At 39.9% G+C, this 21,341-nt stretch overlaps 1 protein-coding gene across 2 annotated transcripts in view; it reads right to left on the minus strand.

The window, feature by feature from the left end:
* The window catches only part of DDX42 (DEAD-box helicase 42), a 36,099-nt gene that overhangs the window by 2,042 nt on the left and 12,716 nt on the right, over window positions 1-21,341 (minus strand). The window contains exons 4-17 of one of the 2 annotated variants that reach the window (XM_006041623.4): window positions 16,622-16,683; window positions 15,259-15,295; window positions 14,273-14,422; window positions 10,847-10,951; window positions 9,258-9,377; window positions 7,999-8,175; window positions 7,330-7,458; window positions 6,337-6,436; window positions 5,693-5,740; window positions 5,080-5,177; window positions 3,544-3,820; window positions 2,561-2,787; window positions 1,144-1,254; window positions 14-115 (exon numbers count right to left, since the gene is read on the minus strand). In XM_006041623.4, coding sequence (XP_006041685.1) covers window positions 14-115; window positions 1,144-1,254; window positions 2,561-2,787; window positions 3,544-3,820; window positions 5,080-5,177; window positions 5,693-5,740; window positions 6,337-6,436; window positions 7,330-7,458; window positions 7,999-8,175; window positions 9,258-9,377; window positions 10,847-10,951; window positions 14,273-14,422; window positions 15,259-15,295; window positions 16,622-16,683 — 1,743 coding nt within the window. The remainder of the gene's footprint in view (window positions 1-13; window positions 116-1,143; window positions 1,255-2,560; window positions 2,788-3,543; window positions 3,821-5,079; window positions 5,178-5,692; window positions 5,741-6,336; window positions 6,437-7,329; window positions 7,459-7,998; window positions 8,176-9,257; window positions 9,378-10,846; window positions 10,952-14,272; window positions 14,423-15,258; window positions 15,296-16,621; window positions 16,684-21,341) is intronic. The other variant, XM_025279844.3, reaches the window with a different exon arrangement.

The raw sequence follows: 21,341 nt of genomic DNA on the forward strand, positions 1-21,341 counted from the left end.
TTTGATTTCACACCTGGAAAGCCGCTTTCATCGCCGTCAGCCGGTCTCCCATGGCTCCCGTGGAGGGCTTGTAGGCCTCATAATTGCTCATTACATTGTTGTTACTTCCTCGGTCCTAAAAAATAAACACACGCATGAGAAAGGAAGAGTAAGCAGGGAAGCCCACTGCCACAGAAGGGCCTCAATGTGCTGGAAACTCATGAGGGAGCTGAAATAGGTGTGGGATTTTATGCCTTTCAACCCATTAAATCTATTTCTGAGAACCCACCCTAACAATAAGAAATGAGGTCAGATTATGCCCAAAGCTGATCACAAGGCAGTGCAGCACATACATAACTGCTCAGGCTCTACATCCAAACCCTGAGGAGTCTGAACCTCAGCTTCAATGCTTCCCACAGTGTAACCCTGGGTGCCTCAGTGTGCCAGCTGTATTACTCTGAGTGACTGTGAAGCCTGAGTTAATGTGTGGCTGCTTGAACTGGCCGGGCACATACTACGTGCTCGGTATTACCACCATCACCTGCATGACCCATAGCAGCAGCATCACTGTGACACGGGGACAGACCACTTCACCAAGGCACCAAGTTAACTACAGTGATCCAGACACGTATTCTGACATCTTTCTTCCTTGGCTTAAGAATCAGAGTGACAAGAAAGTTATGAGAGCCAGGCAGGGGGAGCTTTTGTTATTTGGTTTGTGAGAAAAGCTAGCTCTCGTATCTGAACCAATTTCCCAGGGTGTAGTATCGTTTGTGCGTTTAGTTACAAGATACAGCTGAATTACAGAGGGACCCTCTGGCTTCAGGCCAATGCTGGAGGGCGTGTAGAAAGACCACTGGGCCCCACCTCCAGAGTCTGATTCACCAGGTCTAGGGTAGGCCATGAGACTGCATTTGCTCCAGGTCCAGGGACCACACTTGGAGAACCAATGCTAATCTATGCTGATTTCCTGAGCACATCTAGTCAGTCAAGGACACAGTTACTTCTTTAATATAAAGTCACATTAAGAACCAGCACTGTACTGACTCAAGTCAGCAGATAACAGCGTTTTGAACTCACTGAGACTCAGGTAAATAAGAACAGTCCTAACGTCATGAAAGACGCAGGACCAGTCTGAAGGACATTGCTCTAGTCTGCACTCACCGAGTTCTCAGAGCCAAGGCCAGGCCGCTCCCGGTAGCCCAGGCCTCCTCCACCAATGTTCAGCTTTTTCCCCTTCCCTCCTTTGAAGCGGGATTTCCGAAACCAGGCATTCTGAAGCAAACACAATTCAAGGTTAAGTCACGGGAGGAAGAGGCACCCAGAGAAAGAGAACAAAGTCAAAGAGGAAACTAAAGGGGAGGGAGAATCTTTAGCCAATGTATCTGCAGCAAAGGAGGAACTGTTCACAGGAACCACAGGTTAGCTTCTTTTTGGTAGCTTAATCCGTCAGATTTGCCAGGAGCCTTTAGCTAAGGCTTCCTTTCACTGCTCCTTTCTTCCTTCAGAGCTTCCAGGAAGGGAAATGATTACAACACACTTCAAATGCAGAGCAGTTCCTCTGGGCCATTTCTAACTTCCTTGTGGAAAATGAATTTATTTTCTATTTCTCAGACAATCTATACGTAAAATCTCTGGGGGAGCTTAGAGCTTTATCTGACTATCACAAGTTACAGTCAAAAGTACTTGAAAGGTGGCAAGGTGCTGATCAGAGACGCTGATCAATCTGAGAGCACAGGAAGCCTGAAGCACAATGAGATGTAGGAAAACGCCAAAAACAAAATATATCTGGTTCAGAAACTTAGTTAGGATTGGCTCCCCAGGAGAGGGAAAGGTGGCAAGGTGATGGTCAGAGAAGCTGATCAGTCTGACAACATAGGAAGCCTGAAACACAATGAGATGTAGGAAAACACCAAAGACAATATAGTTTAGGACTGGCTCTCCAGGACAGGGAAGGAACCATCACTCTACTCTCCCCTGAAATGCCGGTCCTCTACTCCCAGGGTGGGAAGCATGGGCAGTAGTTCCACGGTACAACTGCATTACAGGTGAACAGCCCTGCAGGCTGACCTATGAATCTGAAAAACACGGAAGTCTCTACTATCAGAACATGTATCCCAAATACATTGGCAATTTGGGAACTGTATGTATCAAGATGACTCAAGATTTAATTCAGTAGAATGCCTCACTCAGTTTTGGTTAAACAACCAGTGTAGTCAAAGGTCTGAGAAGTAGTGAAATGCTTTTTTAAAAAATACATCATACATTTTTAGCCACCATCAGAAAAAACTGGGGTAAAGGGCAGTGAGGAGAATAGTAACTTTGACAGTAAAATTGCTCACAAGTGTGATATGCGGCAAGAAGGCAGAAATTTGAGGGACAGATTTTAGCACAAGAAAGGAATAGCTTTTCAACATGTATGTTGCTGAGAGAATGAGAAGGCAAATCAGATGAGTTTTAATGTCCTACAATACCAATCTATGCTTTGTAAGTGCTGCCTGCCCGACTTGATTGTTATGTTTCTAGGTTACCTGCCTCTGGCATACTGAAGCTTTTCCCTGAAGTGCGTCCAGCCACTCACCTGCATGGCCAGATCTAGGAGCTCCTTGGAAACATGCTGATTGGCTCCTTCCAAGTTCCGAACAAGGTCACCAGCAAAATTGCTGTCCTTGGGTGTCAGCAAGGTATAGGCCACGCCCTTCTCACCCGCTCGTCCTGTGCGGCCAATCCTATGAGTATGGGTGTCAATATCTCGTGCCACATCATAGTTAATGACAGTCTTAATTGAAGGGATGTCCAGACCACGGGCTGAAATAAAATACCAAATTCTTTTACTCTTTATCAGAAGTCAAAACACCAAAGTCACTCAAAATGCTTACCTCCTAAGAAGCCACATTCCTCTTATCTAAGCAAAGCACATGGTTTGATGTGCTGAGATATAGGTACGTGAGCCACCCTTCTAAAAGGAACGCTACTATTATAGATTCTACAACGCTAGGTAAACTTAGTGTGTAGGGACACCTATTTTCTACTACCGGTAACCTGCCATGGCCTCTCTCTTGACCAGAAATACGTTGGGGGAAAAAAAAAAAATTTACAACCAACATCAAATGTGTCTTGAGGCTGAGAAGTGATCACCTTTCTGGGAGAAAATACCAAGTTTTTAAGTCTAGCTATTAAAACTCATTGGAACAAACTCAAAAATCACACTTCAAAATTTTTTTCTGATCTTGAGTGAAATATGTCAAACTACATAATCAAACTAAGATATCTACTACATTCAGGGACACAGCCTACGATGTAACTGTGTTAACAGTTTCATCCTCAAGTGTCTTCCAATTGCAGGGATTCTTTTTTTTCAGAGAGGAATATTAAGTGGGAAGTGCTACTCAGAGTTCCAGACTGTGATCACCGTGCTCTGAGCTGCTGCCTCATGGGGCGTGGACAGCCAGGCCAGCAGAGTGCCTTCAACTGGCCTCTTCAGATGTTACAGGTCTACATAGCTAGACAGAGCAACCCATACAACACAGGACCCGAAGGTTACTGGGGAAACGCATACCCTACCTGCAACGTCTGTGGCCACTAGGACGGGGATGTCCTTTTTCTTAAAGTCTGAAATAACCTTGTTTCTTTCGCTCTGATCCATGTCACCATGGAGCAGGCCAAGATTATGACCCTCCTGCTTAAGGTTATTGGCCAGCTCTTCAGCATTGGCTTTCTTAGTAACAAACAGGAGGACACTCCCTGAAGAGGTAAACTCCACTAGACGCCGGGTGAGCCAGTTCCATTTACTAGGTCCAGAATGGAGAATCTCCACAATCTGAGTCACATCTTCATTTGCCTGAAAAGAAATGAAAAAGATGACGGCAACATTTGTGCCACAGGGCTCCTGAGTAAGAACCCGACACCACACTTTCCACCTGCATCTAGAAGAACCATGAACAATCCCCGTATCCTTGGGCTTTCCTTCAGCAAGTCAAGTGCAACTCAAATTTTACATCCCTTCTCAAATCACAGTGCTCTCCACCTCTCCTGATGCACCTCCTGCATTGGCAGGCGAGTTTCTTTACCAGTGTGCCACCTGGGAAGCCCTCCGCTGACATGTGTACATATACCTAAATAATCTCTAAGCCCCAATGCTCTGCAATACTTTTCGACATGCCTATTCAGATTATTCCCAATAGAGTAAGAGGTCCTAGTACAATTCATACCCACACATAGAAGGCACTCAGCAATCAAAGTGGACAATGTTTAAAAGCTAACTACACAGAACTTTTGGAGAAGGCAATGGCAACCCACTCCAGTACTCTTGCCTGGAAATTCCCATGGACAGAGGAGCCTGGTAGGCTGCAGTCCATGGGGTTGCTAGGAGTCGGACATGACTGAGCAACTTCACTTTCACTTTTCACTTTCATGCATTGGAGAAGGAAATGGCGACCCACTCCAGTATTCTTGCCTGGAGAATCCCAGGGACAGGGGAGCCTAGTGGGCTGCCGTCTATGGGGTCGCACAGAGTCAGACACGACTGAAGTGACTTAGCAGAAGCAGCACAGAACTTTACTAGCATACTAAGCATATTAAGGAATTCTCAAGGTGGCCTTATTTGATTTCCTAATCACAATTCAGAGAAATTTTCCACATAGGGCATATGTATAGGTGAGGAAAACAAAAACTTAATTCCACAGGCCTTTCAAATCTCCCCGCTCCACACTGTGCATGGCCGCCTCCCACCATCACTGAAGATGTTACTTCCATGCAAACCGACCAGCATCTTTCAGACAAGACTTGCTCTTTTTTTCCCCAAAATAAGTTTTTTAAAAAAGAAACCTTTTATTGTGGAAAAAATTTTAACATTCAAAATGAATAAAATGAACAAAATCAACTCCCATGTAACCATCACCAGACTTCAACAATTATTAACATTTTGCCAAACATATTTCACCTATTGCCCCCAACCCTTGTGCTTTTAAAGCAAATTTGAAACACGATGCCTCATCCGTAAGTGCGTAACATTTTTTCTCTCAATAGTGAGAAATGAAATCCATGTCACCAGTGTGAAAAATAACCCACTGGGACTCCATCTGCCCTGCTCAGGCTTACCTCTCCAATATCTCCCTGTACCACACGAATGGGGTCAATCAGGATGTCTCTGGCCAGTTTTTCGATCTTTTTCCGAAAAGTTGCACTGAATAAGAGAGCTAAAAAGTAAACCATGTTAAAGAAACAGTATCACTTCTTTTTTGAATACTCACTAAGCTCCTACTGACATTCACTGCTCAGTTTTTGAAAAACGAAAGCCCAGTGAAGTTTACAAATTAATTCAAGAAGGAAAAAAAATTACCATTGTTTTAATTTTACACATTTTCAGTTAAGGCAGATGTTGCTGTCAGTACGGTTCAGAAAAAGGCTCTTGATTTCAAGTCAGCAGATCTGCACTGTGTATCGCCTCTAGCCAGTGATAAAATGTTATGAACTGCGGCACGTCGTTTAATTCTCAGTCTCGGGACTATCATGTGTAAAAATGAGTGAGTTCTATCTGGTGATCTCTAAGGTCCTGTCTAGCTCAGATAAACTGTCATTATCTTCCCCTTTATGGTTCCTTACCAGTACAAACATGATTATTTTTACTGCCATAACTGAGAGTTATAAAATAAAATAAATAGGTGTTTATTCTGAGTACAAATGTGGCTTAAGGAAACTGCTTCATACGTACTCTGTCTGTCAGGACGGACATGACTTGCTATGGATCGCACCTGGTACTCTGGAAGAAGTAGAAGAATAAAATCAGTATTATAACTCTGTGTGACAGTTTGGGATACCTGGAAAATCATTTTATTAACAGCAAAAATCTTTCTATAAAGACATTATAAGAACTAAGGAAGTTCTGAACTCCCAGACCTGTCACTCAGTGTGAAACTCAGAAACACTTAGCCCAACACCTAGCTGGGTTAGGCTCAGTGGTGTTCCACTCAACAAAGACAGTTATTCAGAATTTTCACACAGCTGGTTAAGTCAAGGAAGACAGGAAAGCAAAGGCCTTGAAGGATATGGCACCTACCTCCCGAGTAACACAGACCTTGACCTCCACAATCAAAGGCAGGTGAATAAAAATAAAGCCTAGAATATTCTCCCTATATTCACAGACACTTTCAAATGTCCTCAACCCAGTTAAGCCTAACATACTTTTCCTGAAAGAACTCCTAAAAATAACTAATGTCTTAGCTCTATCTCTACGGTCCAACCCTACCCAGGAGTATTTTTAGCTTCTCACACAGAGAAAAAATTAAGTCTAGAAAGACATGGAAAAAACTAGTGTCATTAAGACAGAGACAGAAGAATCTGGTATTCAAAGCATACCAAATCCCATGTCAAACATTCGATCTGCTTCATCAAACACAAGGTAGGAGACTCTCTGAAGGTTGGTAGCTTTCTTCTTCACATGATCAATCAGTCGACCCTACGAGAGCCAGAAAATGAACAGGAAGTCAAGTCATCACAGTATCTGCTGGACACTGGTTCCAGCCTCATTCCCTATGAGGAAGCTCAAGTCCCTTAAACAAAATTAAGCAGTATTTGCACATACAACCTATGCATATCCTCCTGTATATTTTAAATAATCTCTACATTACTTATAACACACAGTGTAAATGCTACACAAAAAGTTGCCAACATATGGAAAATGCAAGTTTGCTTTCTTGACTTTTTTTCCCCTGAATATTTTCAATCCTTGGCTGGTGAATCCCACAGGGAAACCTGCCAATGTTGAGGGCTGTTTAATTAAATGTATTTACAAGAACTTTCTAGACTTCTGCTCCTGGAAAAAAAAATAACACTCCAGTTTCAGACTGCAATATACAACTAGTCTGACAGCCTTGGAATTTATGCACTACTGTGCTCAAAAGAACAGAAAATCTGAAACTTCACTGGCTTCCTCCTTTACATTAATTGTGATTTAAACTGTAGAAAAAAGGTGAAAACTATTTTGTGTGAGGCTTTGTGAAATGACCAAAGTTAAAGCCTTACTGATGGGTCTTAATGTTTAAACTACAATCTTCAAGGCAGTTTTGACCATATTCTGAACTTAGGCTCTCCATAAGCATGGATCCATTTTCCAGGACAGTGTTAAGAAAAACTATTTGATGCAGACAGAAATTTGTAGCATATAAAGAATCTTACTAGACTGCTATTTTAGTCCAGCAACCAAAATTAAACCAAAGCCACAAGCTATCACTGCCTCAGAGTATTCTCAACCCTGCTTCACTACATTTCAGGGGAAATGCCCTCCAACAACTGACCTTTTTTCCATACCGAGAGAGGCTGATAAGCTATTTAAACCCAAGACATACTTACTGGTGTACAAACAACAATCTCTGCCCCTTCCTGAAGGGCCTTGGCCTGTTCCCACATGCTCCCTCCTCCATACACAGCCACTGATCGAAGATTGTATGCCTTCCCAAACCGCTTACACTCTGCATGGATCTACAAAGGTAACATAACGGCATATGAACAAACACTGTGACACTAACCTCTGTCACAGTCCAAAAAGGAGTTATGAAAAACACACAAAATGTGATGTCAATAGAAAATCAAAAGGTAGAAAATACAAACACAATTTTATTCATAAAGAAAATAAACAGGCTACCATTATCACATCTTAAGAGGCTATCTAAAATCTTGTTGTGATTATTCTTTTTCACTTCTCTTCCTGATCCTGTTACTGCCTTTCACCGAACAAAAGGCAAATCAATTGGTTCCCAAATAACTTGGTTCCCAAATCACTTGGTTATATAGAAAATACATAATATGCAATATTTTCCAGAAGTTTCCTGAGAGCACAATGTGAATCTACTTAATGTCACTGAACTGTACACCTAATTAGAAATGGTTAAAATAGTAAATTTTGTGTATTTCACACAATTATTAAAAAAAAAAACAACACAGTTTCCTGGTGATTCTACCCAGCTGATGAGTCCTCATTAGTTGACATATGGAAGGGGGCACTCTACATAAACCACATACCTGCTGGCAGAGCTCCCTAGTGGGACACACAATCACTGCAATTGGTCCATCACCTGGTTCCAGTTCTTTCTGGTCCATTATATGAATCAACATGGGCCAGATGAAGGCAGCGGTTTTCCCACTGCCTGTTTTGGCAATACCAATCATGTCTCTACCACTTAATGCCACAGGTACACCCTAGAGGAAAAAGAGAAGTAGTACCCACTCTAAACTTTCAATTTTAAAGATGAACTGAAGGCAACCCTGAGAAAGGGCAAATGACTAATAATGACATTTATTTCCAATGGGACAAAAATGTCCTAGGCTATGCACACTGGTTATGGAATAACAAGAAATACCTGGGGGGGGAAAAAAAGAATGAAACATCTGGATTCCCATAAACTTGATTTGTAGGAAACATTATCATTGCTAAAATTAAAAAAAAAAAATTGTCCCCCCTCACCATGAAGGTACAGAATGTCTCATTCACATACTGAACTGTGTGGAAAAGAATAAAGTCCATTTATAAATGGCAAACAGAAGCTATTACTTTCAGTTATAAATGAGAAGTTTCAGGCCATGGACAAAGGAATCCTCTTAATTGACGGTGCTAAATTTCTCCACACACAAACTTCTATTCAGTTTAGGCTTAATGAACAGTTTTCTTCAGATCATATTTTCAAGACATTTATCAGAAACAAAAGAATACTTCTTAGTCCTTTAGCAACTTTTTAAAACAGGTAAAAAGTAGAATTATTAATACAGCACACTAGTGAAAGATACAAGTGGCCAGATAACAGGGCTCTGACCTGAGGACAGAGTGGGCTACATTTTTATAATCAAAGAAAAGTGATGAAGGGGAGAAGAACACCTCATGTCCTAGGTCTCAGTTGAGTTCCTAAGACAGGTCACCAAATGAGGGCCCCTGGCTTTTGCACAGGGAAGAATTCAAAAGCGAGCCATAGTGAAGTGAAAGCAGTTTATTTGGAGATTCACATTCCACGGACAGAATGTGGTCCATCTCAGAAGGTGACAGCAATCAGTAACTTAAAGAGTGGTAAAATATTCACTTTTGCTCTTTTTTTTTTTTTAATTTTTAAAGGTTTCAAAAGTTCTATCCATGTCAATACAGTCCTGTATTAAAGTGTTTTATTGCTTTGTCAGTTTAAAAAAAAAAAAGATCACAATGTCATTCCACTTCATTTTTCTTTTGCTGTATTTACTTCGGTTTGGTTCAGTTGTTCAGCCCTGCCCGACTCTTTGTGACCATGTTTACTCACCTGGCACTGTATTGGAGTGGGCTGTGTGTACTCAGACTTCCGAATCTGGTGCATAAGTTGTTCATCAAACCCAAAATGAGCAAAACTACTTCCTGGTCTAGGAGGTGCAGCACCAGAAACCTAGAGACAAAGATGACTTGCAGGAATGACTTGTACTTCAATATAAATAGCACTAGAAGGTCAACAATATTTACCTGTAGCTCTCCAGTGTTTAGTTGGAATATGAAGAAGTGAAAACCTAAGTCTATATCTAATAGCTTACAATGTGTGAAAAGGTAAAATTCAAATAATAACAGACCTAAATCTCGCATTAAAAAAACTCCAAAATAAATATTTCTGAGATAATGGTCATGTTATTTTAAATGATTACGGGCCTTGAAATCTCTTCAATCACAATTAATTTTCTCATAAAAAATAAAAAGAAGTCAGGTTCAAAAAAACTGGAAAAAGTCAATCTATTTTTTCCATGTGTATAACTATTAACCAAGTGGTAGAAAAAATAAAATTTACCCTAGAAATAGAGTGCAAATGAGCTCCAAATGCAGACACACCTATAACCCACTGGTTATACAGATACTATCTACTGGCTCCAATCTCAGTCATGCCTGGAGAGACAGTGTCCTGCTTAGCGCAGATGCAGACACTGCCAAATGTCTGAGTGTCTGAACTGTACCCAGGTGAGGAATGGGGCTCCACCTCCATGCTGACTCCAACAGTGCTAAGCTTTCAATGCTTCTGGGGCAATGCTGCTATTTCCAATCAGCGTTTCACTTAAAAGTTTTTTTTAAGGGGTACTTCTTTGAAAACAGACAAGTTATGTACACACACACACAAAACCACTCAACCACCTACCCCTCAGGAAACAAGTTCAAACATCACGTAGCAACTGGTATGGCCAAAAAGTTGTCCACACCAGAGCAGACATCATTGTACTATCCGTACGTTTCACTTAATCTCTAGCAGCACCTTAAACAAATGTGGTCAAGGTACAACCCAAAGCTTTTTAGTGGACAGTCTAAAACTATTATTCTGATATTAGTGCATGCATATTTTGTAAAGTTGTTAATTTCTTCATCTAATTAGAAAATTCGGCTGTATATAATGTGAAAAGCAAGTGCATCTTAATCTTGAAATATTTTAAGACTTCCCATATTGTTCACATTAGTTAATCTTGTCTCCTCTTTCTAAAGATGGGGACCACTTGCCTTTAGCCCACCCAAAACAGTTCTTAATTAGCACATTGCTCTCATGGCAATCAGAAACACTTACTGATTAGTTTTAAGGTCATATGACCTATTGTTCCAACACAACACACAGTTAAAAAAAAAAACTACACAAAGTTGACTGAACACATACATATAGCAACTCATGTGTATACATCAAATAAAAAAAATCCTATCCTAAAACAGCTGTAAAACTAAAACAGTAAAATCAAGACAGAGTCCAAGGGGTCTAATTATTACTCTATCAAAGACAGTTCAGGGACTTTGGGAGAAGAAATTTAAGATTATTTCAGTATGGATAAGCAATAATACTAACCCTGAACTAATTAACATTAATATGAATCTCTGCCTTACTAGCTGACTTACCCGAAGGTTGAGCTTATGCCGGAGATCTATTAGCTGCTGTGGGGTGAGGTTGGTTATCTCTTCATGTTCATTGTAAAAATTTTTCTCAAATGGTGGATAGTCAATCTGCAGGTCCAATTATTCAAAGTTAGTCTAGAATTCAAGATTCGATCCTGTAAGTTTGATTTTACTGCAAAATCACCTTTCACAAATACTATACAAGTAAAGCCATAACCAGCTAGAGAGAAAAAAGGAATTCACTTATTCATGACACAAATCCTCAAAGTATAACCAGAACTTTTTCCCATTCCTGTTTGAACAGCCTTGACGCAGACTAAGGAATCTTTAATGCCAAAGGACTCAGATATTCCACCCTGTAACATTTAAATATGCTTTCCGGTAAGCTGTTCACCTAGATCTAGGCCTCTGATAATATTTCTAAGGAGTTCCATTCTTTTTAAAAACATGGAAATGTTTTTGTTAACTTTAAAAAAATGTACTGTCAGGCATTTCCAATTCCAAAGAGGGAAGAAGTCGTTTCTGCTACTCCTTTCATAGCTTACTGTACCAAGAAAATGAAACACTAGCATATCACCACATATGAATCTGGCTAAATGATTCTCTTTCTGACATGATATGTCTACAATAAATCTATTTTTTTTTAAGGAGAACTTAAGCCTTTGATAGGTGGTCAAAAATTTCATAATTCTAGATACAGCTTAAAATTAATTATCGTTCTATGGTACCATCAACAAAGAGAAAGAACTAAGTTCTCCTTTAGCATTATTAACATGACCTTTTATTACGCTCCCCACAATGCTGCACCAAGCCCTTTTCTTCAGTTCTCTTATCAAAACAGAAGCTCTATGAGGGTAACAATTTTTGTCTTAACAAAAATCTACAAATATCGAAGTTTTTTTACACACACACTTTTTCTCCTTTGGTTTCCAAGCAAGAGGGGAAAAAAAAAGAAGAATGTGAAGAAAGGGTATTCTTTCTTCATTTCTGGTCTCTCCTGGCAGACTTCTCATTACATTAGGACAACTATGGGATAAACCCCAGGCAAGGATGAAGTTTGAATACTCTGTCAAGTATCTCAAATATCTTATTAGACAACTATTTCAAATACTTGTATTTGTTTCCTTATTATATTTTCACTCTTTATCACGGATGCAGCCTCCCAAATAGATTTCATTTATGTAGCTTCATTTGCCACATGTAAAATGCCAACTGCTTAAGTGGTTAACAGCTGCGCAAAAGGAAAATCTAAAAAACTGAATATAACCCACACTCTAGTCTAGACCAGTAGCTCTCAAACTTTTTGGTCTCAGGTACCCTCTACACTTAACAGAAATACAATGAGATTTCATTTTAAAAATGGTTATTATCTAGTGTTATTTATTGTATTAAAAATAAGAAAATTTTTAAATTTATAATTCATGTTAAAATAACAAACCTCATGACACTTTAACATATATGCTTTATTAAAGATAACTTTTATTTTATAATACTACCTCACATTTTTCCAAATCTTATATTTTCTATTGCATTCAAATTGTTGCAATGTGTTGTTCTGATTAAAGCCAAGGAAGAAAACCTGGCCTCCCAAAGATATGTAGGTGGAAAAGGGAAAAAGAATATTTATTAATAACCTTTTCAGATGCTTGCAGACTTTTACTCTTGACACTACACTCAACCTTGACAGGTGCACATTTCTTAAAGGTTATTTTCATTGTGTAATCCAAAACCATATGGACGAACTTTCACATTTTGTCACACTATAATTCATGGGTCTATCCTGCACTTTGAATGGGGCCTTTACTCATGCATGATTCTGTAACATCATGCATTGCTCTCTGAAAATACTGGTTTACTGAGATGGCTTGAAGATCATCCAAGACATTTCACTGCGTAATTAAAAAAATACACATTTCATGGCTGATTATCAACAGACTTTAAGGATTAGAAAGCTGTCACCTATAGCCACCACCCTGAAAGCACCCAATCTCGTCTGATCTTGGAAGCTAAGCAGGATCGGGCCTGGTTAGTACTTGGAAGGGAGGAAGCTGTCAAACTCACTGTGATGAATACAGTGTCCCAAATTCTAATTTCTGCATGAAAACTTGAGTCTCTATCACTGACAAGAGACACTTTTGTTTTCCTTGATATGCCATTCATTTTCTCAATTGAAAATGGTGTCCCATGAAAAAAAAGCAGCTAGCTCAGTTAGCGGGAGAAGGCAATGGCATCCCACTCCAGTACTCTTGCCTGGAGAGTCCCATGGATGGAGGAGCCTGGTGGGCTGCAGTTCATGGGGGTCGCTAAGAGACACGACTGAGTGACTTCACTTTCACTTTTCACTTTCCTGCATTGGAGAAGGAAATAGCAACCCACTCCAGTGTTCTTGCCTGGAGAATCCGAGGGGCGGGGGAGCCTGGTGGGCTGACATCTATGGGGTCGCACAGAGTCGGACATGACTGAAATGACTTAGCAGCAGCTCAGTTCACAACTTGAACACCTAAGTGTCTTTCCTTGAGACAACTGTCATATCTTGGCACGCAATAAAAATGTTTACCTGCCCTTTCCCATTTTGTCACATGGAATGTAAGAGTAATGTAAGAGTCAAGATTAAATAATTTTTGTTTCATCAAGGATACTGATGTGAAGCTGGCTTCTATTTTCGGTACTGTGACAGTCAGGCAGGGAAGAAGGCAGTGACCACTGGGACAACGGGCGCCACTGTCCCGATTCAGGCTAAGGTATCAGCATTGCCTTCAGCCATCAGTGCCGATGCCGACAGAGTGAAGACGGCAAATCACCTCAGCATTACCACGAAAACTCTTTTGACTCTGTAGACTCCGTGCAAAGACCCTTCTAGGTGTCTTTGGACCACACTCTGAAAACCACTGCTCTAGATCTAGAATCACTAGGGCATGCAAGCTCTAATCTGATATTTAACCTGGATGAAATACTGATTGTTTCCCCCAAGTGAGTACACTGATATCCTCATTTCCTTTTCCTGATTTAAGAACAGCCTTTCATCTGCCCCAGATCTGGGAAAAATAGTAAAGATTTACAGCAATTAAAAAGCAAATGCAGGTCCAGGGACCCACAGTGAAAGGAAGATGGTAAGTGATGGTATGGAAAACAAGTACAATTGCTTGAATACAATTCTTCACTTAAAACTGAATGTGAGCAAGAGACTCAGCTGTACCTTGAATAGTACAGGCTACAAAGTCTCAACCATTCAGTCACCTTCTGATTCAATCACTTGGCAAATATGACAAAATTCCAAAGAAATATTCTCATGACATAATAAGGAGTACGAATCAGAGGAGTACTCTGATATTGGGAAAACGTAAATATTAAAGCTGAAGAAAACTGCATCAGCTTGAAAGAGAAAACTGTATCAGCTTGAAAGAAGAGTCAAATTCAGCAATACCGTACCTCTGAATGATCAATGGGAGGAAGAGGATCAATGATTTTTTTGGAAGGTGCAATTGGATTTCCATCACTATCATATTCCAAATTATCTTCCTCCTCCTCTTGAACCACACCAGCAGTTGGATTCTCTGCCATATACCGAAAATAAGCTTCCTGCAGGAAAGCACAAGATTATAATCATACCCAAGAATAACAGAACATTTTTGCTCCTGTAATTAGTGCGCACAGCATACCAGATGACTGCACAGTATACATACCTACCCAGTAAGATAAGACTCTTACTAGCAATTCCTTTAACAATAGCAGTATTCAGAGGGACAATCAGAGGAAATGAGACAGTTACTACCCTAAAGTGATTTAGGTTGCTTAACAGAAGACTTATAAAACTGTCAGTTCCACAGCCTTCCTGGGGTGGAGTGTCTACTACCTACCATGCTGAGAGCTGTGGAACACATGCTGTGGCTTTACCAATCCAAGTTTGGAAGCTGACACTGATTAGAAGGGTCACCAACCTAGAAAGGGCTCATTCTAGGTCCCTTCTCTCCATCCCACAACTGAATGAGGAAAAAAATACTAAAGGACTGTCATTTAACGAATGTTCCATCTTGAAACACAAGAATCACAAACAGAACCCTTAGAAACAGGTCAAGGTTAGGTGTTACGAGAGGTTGTCTGCAGATCCCACACTATTCTACTTCTTGATTTATCAGAATAAACATTAATTTTGGATTTAAAAAAATCACGCTGAGTAAAGCTCATCTTTGTTTTTGATATCGTACTTGACCAAAATTTCCATCTTCAACATGGGGGAAAGCCACATGAATCTTTATATTACCAACTGGTCACACAGGTAGAAAAGGAGCAAGTCAAATGACATTCCCTGCTGAACGTCAGGAATGGCCATTTCAGTGAAGACAAGCTCTAGCTTGTCCCCAGGACAGACTTTGTGGGGTGAAAGTAAAAGATAGAAATACTGCATAGGAACTCACTTGGTCATCTTCCTCTTCAATGTCATCTCGAATACCCCTGGAAAAACAAGCGGAGAAACAAACTTCCCTGCAAATGTTCCACATACCCAGCTCCATACTTATAGCACATTAGTGTTGAATTCCATCCAGGACAGGAACTCTCAACACTAACAATAACAAAGTAGCAGTAAGCACACTGGAAGCCATCCATCCACCACGCATGTCTGATTTCACACTATAAGCTGCAGTTTGCATTTCTTTTGAATGGGATGATGTGGTACCCCTAGAAACATCAAATATATCAGTACTAACAAGCATATAGGGAGTAAAAACTTGTGAAGAGATACCCAAGGGCCCTAGCTTTGTATATCCCACACAACAAACACAATGCAGTTGTGAAAAGGATTTTGTATTAAAAGCAGAAACAAGAAGAACACCTGCATTTGGTATACACTAAAGATGGTCACAACTGCCTTAATGTGCCCCAGAGTTTTTAGCTCTGAGTAACTGCATTCAGCCAAAATCCTCAGGGCCAGAGAAAAAAACTACATCAACTCTTTTTAAAATCTGGGACTAAAACAGTTCATGTGGAGAAGTGGACCTTCTCCACTTGCATCTCTCAGGAACTATGAAAGTATAGTTGCTTAATTCCCACAACCATTGCTTTTTAATCCGACTTTCTGCCTACCCTAGAGCACTTGCTATTCCTAGGGCAAGCAACACCACCAGTGGAGGGTAGCTGGAAGGGAACACAACACACAATAAGCACCCAAGCGAGGGCAGACCCTCCGTGTGGCACAGGAGCCTTGGGAGGGGCTGAGCACTGACTGCCAAGCAGAGGGCAAAGTCCAACCTGCCTGCCTGTGCTTGGTAGCAAAAGCCTTAGGAAAAGTATATTCAGCAAGGGAAAGAGGAGAATTCTCTTTCCTAGAAAATAAAGTATTTCAAGCTCTGACTAGTTGCTAAAGCATGTCACCCTCAAATCAGATTTTATTATTTATTAATAATATACATAGTTTTTTGTATATAATTATGGTTACATCTTAAAAATCAATCACATATGCATAAACCTATATTTATATTAGTTATGGGGACAAAACTCAGAAAAATGAACCCAAACTAGTAATGATGCTCTCTTGCTTCCCTGTGTAATTCACTCTTGTGGTTACTAAAAACTATTTACAGTTGAATACCAAAGAGAATGCTTTTTAATGAGTGCAAATGCAGTCATCTCTATTACCTACAAAAATATTATTTAAGGTAATAACTTTAAGTCAGGACATTTGTGTAGTTTAATTTTTCTTTATAAACTTTGGGGGAACAGGCTTTGCAATAATGTAGCAATTTTCATGTAACCTTTCTGAAGGAGGAGAAAACAACTTACTTTACGTTTTTTCTTTCCTTGTCCTTTTCTTCAAGCCTCTTCATGTCTCTAGCCGCCTGATCCTAATGAAACAAAAGGCCGTATGGAATCACCAACTAAAAACACTGAAAGGAAAATTTCTTTATAAAGAATTTTTAGATTCAAACAAGCACCATCACAGTTATAGCTATGCATTTTGACAACTGCACTTTGATGCAATCAAATTGTTTTTTGACAATTATTTTTTAGAGAGAAATACCCATGTTCTAAAAACTTGACTATATATGCAGATTCCATAGTTTTTATCTGCAAATATACCATGTGTGGAAAAATTAGCAAAAATGCTTGACTTTTTTTTTTTTTTAAAGAGTGCCATTGCCTTCTCCATAATTACCAAAGGGGCTAGTAAAAAAATGCAGATTTCTGTATCTGGCTCTAGAAAGGTGGTTCTGAGCCTTGGGTGATTCTATCCCCCGTGGACACCTGGCAATATCAGGAGACATTTTTTGGCTGGCACAACTTGGGGTGGGGGGAGCTGTTACTAACATCCAGTGGGTGAAGGCCACAGATGCCTCTAAACATCGGGCAATGTACAGGACAGCCCACCAGAGAACTATCCAGCCCTAAATGCCCTTAGGGTGAAAAACCTAGCACTAAGTAAACTGCAGCCATGAAATTAAAAGGCGCTTGCTCCCTGGAAAGAAAGCCATGACCATATTAAAAAGCAGAGACATCATCTTGCCAACAAAGGTCCGTATAGTCAAAACTACAGCTTTTCCAATAGTCATGTACAGATATGAGAGCTGGACCATGAAGAAGGCTGAGCACCCAAGAACTGGTGTTCTGAACTGTGGTGCTGGGGAAGACTCTTAAGAGTCCCTTGGATTGCAAGACCACCAATCAATCCTACTGGAAATCAACCCTGAATATTTATTGGAAGGACTGATGCTGAACCTCCAATACTTTGGACACCTGATGGGAAAAGCTGACTCACTGGAAAAGACCCTAATGCTGGGAAAAGCTGGGGGCAGGAGAAGGGGGCAACAGAGGATGTGGTGGTTGGACAGACAGCATCACTGACAATGGACATGCGTTTGAACAAACTCCAGGAGACAGTGAAGGACGGGGAGCCTGGCATGCTGTAGTCCAGGGGTTGCAAAGTCAGACACGACTTAGCAACGGAAAAACAACAAATAAATCTACGAAATCAGAACCCTTTGGGGTGGACTTAAATACATGCAGTTTTCCCATTTTTAAAAAAACACATTCTGCGAACTGTTTTTTGTTGTAAAGCAATGTGAGTTTTTCTGACTTCTTTGATTTGGATTAATGCAATACCTTGGCAACAACACTCTCCCTAAGATCAGATAACATCCAATCTCTCTGTCCAAAAATCAGCAAAATGCCTTTGGATACTACAGCAGAAAACATCTGCAAGAATGATGTTATATCAAAAAGACTTAACCTCCAAACAGCTTCAACTACTTGAAATTCCAAGCAAGAGAATCTGGACCATTCTTGGATACTCCTACTCAAAAAGGGTTATGCCAGCTTGCACTACCAAAAATTAAATCTAAATTTAAACCTCAAAAATCAAGAGGTGATTTTTATTCTAATTCATCACTAGGGATCTGAAAAAATAATGAGAAACACAGCCCTTTGGGAAATGTCCATGTATCAAGAAGATTAAAAAAAAAAACCTAAACCAATATGTATATGATATCTCAAACAAAACAAACCATTTATCCATTGCCTTTACTTCTAGAGAGAATCATTTAACACACTGTATTTACAAAATTGCTACCATCTTGCAAAGCACAGGTATGTTCTGAGTAGTTCTGGTAAGCATTATGCAGAAATACACAACACAAGAACTCAGATGCTAAATGATACAGCAAAAAGAACATGGGCTTTGGAGTTTACATGGGCTTTGGAGTTGAATCCTGGCTCTGCTACTTTTTAGGTATACACTCTTTGGAAAGTAATTTATTCTAAATCAAAGGTGGGAAACCCAAAATACTCAATGGGTAGCAATTTCACAATGAATGAAGTGAGGCAAGATAAGGAAAGTTCTATACTTCTGACACGGACATGTTTTGCTTGCATTTTACTAAGTTGTTTTTGTTTAGCTGCTAAGTTGTGTCTGACTCTTTGTGACCCCATGGACTGTAGCCCTCCAGGCTTCTCTGTCCATGGGATTTCCCAGACCAGAATACTGGAGTGGGTTGCTATTTCCCTCTCCAGCAGATCTGCCTGACCCAGGAATCAAACGCACATCTCTTGCTTGGCAGATAAATTCCTTACTACTGAGGCATCAGAGGAAGCCCCGAATATTCTAAAGAAGCATGGTCTAATTTTTCTTTTAACACATAGTCCTGAGTTTTATTTTCGGATATTTGACAACAGACCCACACTCAGGAAATCTACTTCTCCACTATAAGAAAATTATAACACAAATATGACGGTAAAAGGCTCTAAGCGATGGCCTCAGTGTCAAGAAGACAATAGGGACTGATGGGTGAAGTAGAAAAAGCCTGCCTTGCCCAAAGCAGGCAGTTATTTTGTCGGCAACAGCCTGTTTTTTGCCACACACGAATGCAGTCCCAGTCTTGCCACATTTTTCACTTTTCAGGAGACTGATCTTTTAGACAAAAATCTCCGGATCTTAAAAAATGTTGGCTCCTATTTTTAAAAAGCATCGTTTACACCAAACAAAACCACATCTTTACTGGATTCTTTTACCCCCTGCTTCCTCAGAGGAGAGATGAATTCTGGCTGAAGACTTCAGGTAACAAGTAACTGAGGAATCTAGAAGGACTTTACTTCATAAACAATGAAGTGACAGTTTCTGAGTAAGAGAAGTAATATGACAAGAAACACGCTTCAGTCCAATTACTCTGTAGCTGTACACTACATGAATAGGAGAGCAGAGAGCCTAAAGAAAGGAGAGAATTAATTTAGACAGGTAAGAGTTAAGGTAGAGGGGAAGATGACCATAATGGAAACAGAAACAGATATAAGAGATACTGTAAAGACTGACAGAAGCTGGCAAATGATGAGAGGAAGGCAGCACTATGTTCTGGACAAGAGCTAGTTCTCAGTACTACTAAGCAAGAAAAATCAGATTTGCATCCTAGCTCTGCCACACAGTACCAATGTGGTTTGGAGAAGTGATCTGAATTATCTTAGGGTTGAGTTTTTTTTATCAGTTAAGAAGTATTATAGTTTTTCTGCCTATTCACCTTTGTTATTCTGAGAAATAAATGAAGCAAGACATGAACATGCTTGATCAGTTACTAGGAAAAAAAAAAAGAGGGGACTTCCCCAGCAGTCCAGTAGCTAAGACTCTGCCTTCCAATACAGGGGGCACAGGTTCCATCCCTGGTCAGGGAACTAAGATCCCACATACCACACAGCAAAATAGAAAAAAAAAAAAAAAAAAGAGAGAGAGAGAGAGAGAGAAAACCCAAATAATAAATGAAAGAGAAGAAATCACAACTATAACAACAACAAAAAAGCCGTAAGAGAATACTATGAACAATTAGATGCCAACAAATCCAACAACCTAGAAGAAATGGACAGCTTTCTAGAAACATGCAGCCCAACAAAACTAAATGAAGAAGAGAAACAGGTAAACTGAACAGATCGAACATAAGAAATTAAATAAAAACTCCCTACAAACAGAAGTCCAGGACCAGGTAGCTTCACTGGGAAATTCTACCAAAAATACAAAGAACTTACACTGATCTTTCCCAAACTCTTCCAAAAGACCACAGAGGAAGGAACACTCCCAAAGGCATTCTATGAAGCCACTATCACCCTGAAACCAAAACCAGACAAAGACACTACCAAAAAATAAAAGTATAGGCCAGTATCTTTGATGAGTATATGTGCTGTGTGCTATGCTCAGTCGCATCTGACTCTTTACGGCCCCACGGTCTATAGCCGGCCAGACTCCTCTGTACATGGAATTTTTCAGTCAATTACTGAGTCACTTTTTTGCTGTACAGAAGAAATTAACACAACACTGTAAATCAACTATACCTTAATAAAATTGGAAAAAAAAAAAAAAAAAAGAGGGGCTATTTAAAGGAAGAAATTAAAGCCATTGTGGGAATTTTCTGGCAGTCCAGTGGTTAGGACTGTGTTTTCACTGTGGAGAGCCAGGGCTTAATCACAGGTTAAGAAACTAAAATTCCACAAGCTGTTTACTGGGGCCAAAAAAAAAAACAAAAACAAGTTAAAGGGACCAGGGGAACACATCCATGTAAAAACAGCCAATATGTTTCTAGAAAAGCAGAGCTGAAACTAAAGAGAGACTATGGATCTAAAGATATTAATTTATTCACACAGAAGTTAATTTTGGAAGTGGGTGAGGTCACTAAGGAATGTATAAAACCTGAAGATAGTACATTAATAAAGAGAACTGTAGCAGAATCATCATATGAGAAACTGGAAGAGAATCACCAGAATGACAGATAACAGTCACAAGGCTAGGTAAGGACTTTTTTTTTTGGTGTAATCACATGGTAGTTGTTTTTTAAGAGTTAAAGACATAGAAATACCAATAGATGAAATGATATGTCGGAGATTTACTTTAAATAATGTAAAAGGGGGTGGGAGGTGTCAGATAACAAAAGACTGGCCAAAGTGTTACCTGATAAAGCAGGGTGAAGGGCATTTGGGAACTCATCTTATTATTCTACTTTATGTGTTTGAAATTCTTCATGATACAAAGTAA

The sequence above is a fragment of the Bubalus bubalis genome, chromosome 3 (assembly GCF_019923935.1).
Source record: "Bubalus bubalis isolate 160015118507 breed Murrah chromosome 3, NDDB_SH_1, whole genome shotgun sequence".
NCBI classification, from domain to species: Eukaryota; Metazoa; Chordata; class Mammalia; order Artiodactyla; family Bovidae; genus Bubalus; species Bubalus bubalis.